General features: G+C 41.5%; 1 protein-coding gene across 2 annotated transcripts in view; it reads left to right on the plus strand.

The window, feature by feature from the left end:
* The window catches only part of PAIP2B (poly(A) binding protein interacting protein 2B), a 41,377-nt gene extending 35,724 nt beyond the window's left edge, over positions 1 to 5,653 (plus strand). For both annotated transcript variants that reach the window (XM_011945204.1, XM_011945202.1), the window contains exons 3-4: positions 2,919 to 3,095; positions 4,396 to 5,653. In XM_011945204.1, coding sequence (XP_011800594.1) covers positions 2,919 to 3,095; positions 4,396 to 4,452 — 234 coding nt within the window. In that variant the 3' untranslated portion in view covers positions 4,453 to 5,653. The remainder of the gene's footprint in view (positions 1 to 2,918; positions 3,096 to 4,395) is intronic.
* Positions 5,654 to 7,012: the final 1,359 nt, after the last annotated feature.

Raw genomic sequence — 7,012 nt, forward strand, 5'->3', positions numbered from 1 at the left:
ACTCCTTCTCAAAAAAAAAAAAAAAGACACATGTACACAAATGTTCATTGCAGCACTGTTCACAATAGCAAAGACATGGAATCAAGTAAATGCCCATCCAACAGTGACAGACTGGATAAAAAAAAATATGGTACATATACACCATGGAATATTACGCAGCCATAAAAAATAATGAGATTATGTCCTTTGCAGGAACATGGATGGAGTTGCAGGCTATCATCCTTAGCAAACTAACACAGGAACAGGAAACCAAATACCACATGTTCTCACTTATAAGTGGGAGCTAACTGATAAGAATTTATGAACACAAGGAACAACAGACACTGGGGTGTACTTGAAGGAGGAGGGTGGGAGGAGAGAGAGGAGCAGAATAGATAACTATTGGGTGCTGAGCTGAATACCTGGTGATATGATAATATGTACAACAAACCCCTGTGACATGTGTTTATGTAACCTTCGCATGTACTTCAAACCTAAAATTTAAAAAATTGTAACATCAAAGATTACTGATTACAGAGCACTATAACAGATATAATAATGATGAAAAAGTTTGAAATATTGAGAGAATTACCAAAATGTGACACAGACAGTGAGCACATACTGTTGATAAAAAGGCGCCAATAGGCTTGCTTGATGCAAGGTTGCCCTAAACCTTCAATTTGTAAAAATGCAGTATCTGTGAAGCAAAGTACAGCAAAATGCAATAAAACATGTGCCCATATATAATATTTTTCATTAATTAGACGTGGTTAAGTCCAGTTCCTAAAAATCTAGTTTCTGCTCTCCTTTTGCAATGTTCTCATGGAAAATTTGTGTTATGGGAAAAGGTGAGGAAATTTATTTTATGAAAGAAAGCTGTTTTGGTCTAATGCCCTGTGTTATTGGGTATAGATTTGTGGGAAACAGCAGCTATATGCAGACAGGTCAGCATGGCATGCCTCAAATGGGACCTCGGGGACTGGCAGGATGTGAGTCTGAAATAGAGAAGTACATGAGGTGGGGGTTGGCTAGACTGCTTCAACAAAGACTCAGCAGTAATGCATTGTTTTATATCTCTGTGAGGTTAACAGCCCAAGGTAAGCATTCTGGATAGACAAGTGATCTGGTGCCCACTTGGTCCCTTCCACGGTATTGCTCTGCCACCCCCGGGGCATATATCAGCTGAGTGGCTGAGGGAACACTGTGAAGTCCAGCAGCTGGGAAAGGGAGAGAGCCAAAGGCCACGGCAAGGGGTCTCCTTTTAACCAAGGGATGCCAAAGTGTCCACGCCCCTTGTGGGAACATTTTGTGATGAATAGTCATTTGACCATATACAGCATGTAAGGTGACAAATGTGATTTTAACTGAACAGCCTGGTGCTCTGGGAAGAAGGAAACAAGTTTAAAGGGGACAGACAGCAGTTTCCACCTAATGTGGCTCTATCAGGATCTGTGTGAATTGCACATAGCATGTTTCTGTTAAACCTCTGTGCCCAGCAACCATTTTCATTGGTTGTGCCGGTGAACAGGGGTAAATTTAATAAGAGCGAGCATGCTGTTAAGCTCTTGTACAGTCAGGGCAGCTCTTAAGTGGTCATGTTACTTCTTGTGGCATGAGAATATTTTATTAAGCACTTCATAATGGTCTAATTTTCATGTGTGGCTAACTGTAATGTTCAAATACTATTCTTAAGTCTCACTACCAGTTACTTTTCCTCTGAATTCATTAGGTAACTGTATATTCTAATTTGGGTAATTATTTTTTGCCTGACCTCACTTCTGGTGGTGGTGCTAGTGAGCTGTGAATCTGTCACCAGGCAGCCTGCAGGAAAGGGATGACAAACATGAAGCAAGAGGCCTATCAAAGACACTGAAATCGGCAGAGCGAACCACACTCTTTACTAAGAGTTAACAATGTCTGCAAAGAAGTGTAAAATATCCTAGACATATATTGCTTTAGTTTAGGGCAATGTTTAAGAAATGCAGAGTTGTTTAAATATTCATATTATTTCATCTTTTGAAAGAATACTACATTGATTATATAATTTTCTAGTGGTATGCCAAAAAGTGTTCTTTATGTCTTCCTAATGTTCTGAAAGTATTTTTCTCTCTTGAGGGTTTCCTTACCCAAAAAATGGCCGAAAGCTGAGAGCATTGGTTTTGATTTTATCTCCGCTAGCCAGGTCATGAACTTATATACTTGCTGTATCTTTTTCATACTTCTTGTAAAATGGGAAATTTAAGAAGGGTTACTTTGTAAGAAGACTGAAAAAAAGAATTTTAGGCTCTAAAATGATTTTCCGTGACATCTGTATCACCTATTAGAGATCGTAGAACATCTGCGGAGACCTTGAATTTCTGTTATTGTGAATAACTATTTTCTTAGTCTTACTACTGATAGAATTTGGTTGAGAAAAAATAAAAATTATGTTATCTCTAGCTAGTCATTAGACACATTGAATCCTTAGATCCCTTAGACCCCAGGTAAGATCATAAAATCTTTTCTTTTTCTTTTTTCTTTTTTTTTTTTTTTTTTTAAGAATTGGGGTCTCATTCTGTTGCCCAGGCTGAAGTGCAGTGGCACAGTCTTGGCTCAGTGAAACCTTGACCTCCTGGATTCAAGTGATCCTCCACCCTCAGCCTCCCAGGTAGCTGAGACTACAGGCACACACCACTACGCCTGGCTAATTTTTAAATTTTTTTTTGTAGGGACAGGGTCATGCTATGTTGCTCAGGCTGGTCTCAAACTCCTGGCCTCAAGCAGTCCTCCTGCCTCAGCCTCACAAATTGCTGGGATTACAGTTGTGAGCCACCACACCCAGCTCAAGATCATTCTTAACTGCAGAGTAATAACTTCTGAAGGAAAGAGGTGAAGGAAAAACTGGAAGGGGTAAGTCCCTCTGTGACAGTAAGTCTGAACTACTCCCCTTTGCTTGCTAGGTGGAGGAGGAACTGCAGGAGCAAGACTTCTTGGACCGCTGCTTCCAAGAGATGCTGGATGAAGAAGACCAAGACTGGTTTATTCCATCACGAGACCTGCCTCAGGCCATGGGACAGTTGCAACAGCAGTTAAATGGACTGTCAGTCAGTGAAGGTCATGATTCTGAAGATATTTTGGTAAGAGCCATATGTAGTTCCTCATGTTATGTAGTGAAAAGAATATAGGATTTGGAATGACAGACTTTCTTTCTGGCCCTACAACCCTCAACAAGTCTCTGGAGCCCTGTGAGCTGTTGTTTCTTTACTCATTTTATGGGCATTATTAATAAGGGGTGTATTGAAGATGCATTCCTCATAAAGCACTATAAAACAGTACTGTTGCCAGCATCACCAGCTTTTATTTTCTTTTTGCTTGCCAGGATTGGATGCCACCAACCTTTACTTTCTAATGGGATCTTCAAAGTAGAACTGGGATTAAGGATAACAATGTGAACACTGAAGAAGTTTCTTCTCAAGTTATCATTTGCCGCTATTCTTCTCTTTTACTGTCCCTCAAATCTGTATTTAATATACTTCTAAATGATTCTGCTATAAAAATTAACTCTTCATTTTGGAAGAAATGTACTCCTGAGAGGTCATTTTCTCCACTTAGAATTAGAAAAACAGATAAATGAATTTCCTGCCTTTCATATTTATGTAGTGTCAGAAGTCTGTGAGCAGGCTGGGCACAGTGGCTCACACCTGTAATCCCAGCACTTTGGGAGGCTGAGGCGGGTGGATCACCTGAGGTCTAGAGTTCGAGACCAGCCTGGCCAACATGGCGAAACCCCATCTCTACTAAAAAAATACAAAAATTAGCCAGGCATGGTGGTGCATGCCTGTAGTCCCGGCTTGGAAGGCTGAAGCAGGAGAATTGCTTGAACCTGGGAGGCGGAGGTTGCAGTGAGCTGAAATTGCACCACTGCACTCCAGCCTGGGCGATAGAGCAAGGTTGTCTCAAAAAAAAAAGTCTGTGAGCAATATAGTTTTCACACAACTCATATTCTGAACAATCTTTCCCTGTGGTTTGCTAAGGTGTTGCATATTCACAAGAGTAGAGAACCAAAGAGAGTACAGAAAAATGAAGAAAAATAGAGATTGTGGTATCCAACCTGGTCTGATCAAGTACCCCGGTTTTCACCAAGTTAAGGTACTCAATTAATTGAAAAATTCTTCTTGGAGTTGAACTTACAGGCCTCTGAGGAGATTTTGGAAAGCATCAGGAAGGAAACAAGAGTCTAAAGAAGGAAGAAGATTCGCTTGCTCAGGGCTATGTCAGGAGCAGTTGAGAACAACCTAGCAATAACAGCCTGAGTTACAAGGAATTTTCTTTCTTTCTCTCCCTGAAGCTAAGGGGAAGGTACTGATAATGATGGACTGGGGAAGTTTTAAAATGCAGCTTGCCTTAGGATTTATTATCTCTTGGTTCTTGTTTCAGAGCAAAAGTAACCTGAACCCAGATGCCAAGGAGTTTATTCCAGGAGAGAAGTACTGAGCCGACAAAGCTTTGAGGAGGACTTGTCTGTCCCCACATCTGGGGATAGTAATGCACAAAATAGTGGAGCTGAAGATGGGGATGGGGCGGGTGAGGGACGCACAGCGGGAAAGGGAGTGGTGGTCTCACGATACTGTGACTCTGAGTAACTAATATGCTCAGTCTTATTCTACAAGCCTCTGAGTATTTCTGTTTTGTTCTGCTGATTTTTGTTTGGAGCAGTTTCCTGTTTTGTTTTTTTGAATAGCTCTTTCGAGTTAAGGAAACTGCATTTTCCCCCCTTCATCAGGAGTGTTCTGCGGTGTGTGTTTAAACAAAATAAGCTGACCAAGAAAAACTGGATATTTAGGAAATGCCCCTCTCACCCTGCTGTATACTTACCAAGGACAGTGAGCACCTGGAGAGCTTTTTGTGGAATCTATTGAATTGGATGGGAAAAGAGACAAGCAGAAAGAGCAGGTGGTGCAAACCAGAATTTGAGGCTCAGCTCCCCCATCGCTGGGGTCTCCTGCAATGAACTGGGATAACCAATGCCCTGCCGAGCCCTTGCCTGTTTGTCCTGAACCCCATTCAAGAAAACGCAGACTTACAGTACTTAGTTTACAGTAACTTTGATGATTGTTGAAAATTGTAAATCAGAAGCTGGGCTGTGATGGTGGTTGTCACTTGAGTCATTTAGTTACTGTTGTCCTGTTCATAAGCCTGTGTTCACCATCACCATCAGACTCACCATTTATAAGTAGAAGAGCACTATCGTTGATCTGCCACCTCATCTTTCATGAAGTCTATTCCCCGGCCTCCTTTCCACCCTATCCTACTCTGTTTTTAAGAAAAGATATTGCTGCCAAAAGCATAGGGGAGGCCTGGTGTGCTGGCAATTAGCATGAGCCTGCAGAAGTCATCCTTGAATCTGTTGTGTCTTAATTTTATTTGGACAGCTTTTTTTTTCCAGCCTCATCAACACTTGGTCTTCCTGGTGTCTCAGTTCCCTCAGACAAGTTTATGCACTTTTTAAAGGAAATGTTTTTCAGGACACTAGTAAGAAGCTCAGTTCACAGTTTGGATATTTCTTCCCACATTACAGAATTTTGGAAAGGAACTCAAAACCAGCCTAGGAAAGTGAGTCCTGCTTGACCCATGTGGCTGTGTACCTGACCCTCTGGGATCTTTTCAGCTATTAAAACATTTTACTGTTCCCACATACCCAGCTTTGCAGGTTTCCTAGATTGACCTCTTAGGATATGTTTCTTTGTCTTTCCTGCCTTTGACTTGTTGGGGTCTTTTGTTGCTACCCCTAAGGAACTAAACTGGGTGCTAGGAGCTGCCTTTGTATATAGAGATGTAGATGGCAGTGTGATGTATAAGAGACCATCCAGGCCATTCTCCCAGGGATGAGGACTTGAAGAGCCCTGAAGGTAATAGTGGCTTCTGATTGCTGCTATGCTGTGTAATAGGCCTAATAGGGAAAAGATACGTAACTTGAAATAAAGTTGGCATAAATTCAGTATGTGGATGTGGGACAGAGGTTGGAAGGAAAGGACTAGGGTATGGAAAGCTGAAGAAATTCTCCTTTTGAGCTCTCGTTGACTCTTTGAACAGTGACAAGCTAATGCCAGATTTAAAATACACATTTTTTTCCTATTTAAGTCTGTAGGATTATAACACTTGAAAAATTACATTCCTTGTTAGGTCACATGTCATAGGAGAGTAGCTTAGAGAACTTGCATTACCAGACAGACACATTAATTCCGAAAGCCTCTGTGTTGAAAAAATGAAACTGTTAACTCTTTTTCAGGGACGAATATGAATAAAGAAACTTCTTTATTCAAGCTTCAGCTTTCAGCTGGGTTGTTCCCTCTAAAAAGGAAAGGACATTGCAAGTGCATAGCGGAAATCTCTCCCTTCTGGGACTGCTTTTCCTCCTTCATCCTCCATGAGCCTGTCCAAGCTCAGAATTCTGAAAGTGGTTAGAAATGTGTTGGGATTGCAGAGAGAAACAAGCTTGTCTTTCCTTCTGCTGTGCTGGTCTGTTTTGGATGTCAGTCTTCAGCCTGGTTTCACAAGGCATATTTGGTCAGGACTATGAAAACTTCCTGCCAGTTTAGCATGGACACTGAGGGCTGGCATTTCTAGTCCTCTTCAGACACTGAATGTGCTGACTCCAGGTATAGGAAGCAGCTAGCAAAGTGATTCTTTTTAAGATGCATAGGACTCTGCTTCCAGTGGTTCAACTCTTGTTGCCAACTCTTGTTGGCAACTCTTGTAGTCCAACTCTTTTTGCCATCTATTTTATGTTGGGAGGTGGGGGCACAATTGTCACTCACGACACAGGCTCTGCTAGTTAGAGTTTGCTACCTTCTTAGCAGAAAATGCATCTTGTTGGACCTTCACTGGGGAAAGGCTGGGAGCCTCTGGCTGTCTTTGACTTTTCTCACAGGAGTAAAACCAGCAAGCCAGGCTGGAACCCTTTACCCTTTAATGGTGAGACTTGTATTTGTAAGGGGTAATTTTGATGTTGAACTTAAGCCACTACTCTGTTTAAACTTTTTTTTTTTAATTG

Source organism: Colobus angolensis, unplaced genomic scaffold (genome assembly GCF_000951035.1).
Source record: "Colobus angolensis palliatus isolate OR3802 unplaced genomic scaffold, Cang.pa_1.0 Scaffold24, whole genome shotgun sequence".
NCBI lineage: Eukaryota > Metazoa > Chordata > Mammalia > Primates > Cercopithecidae > Colobus > Colobus angolensis.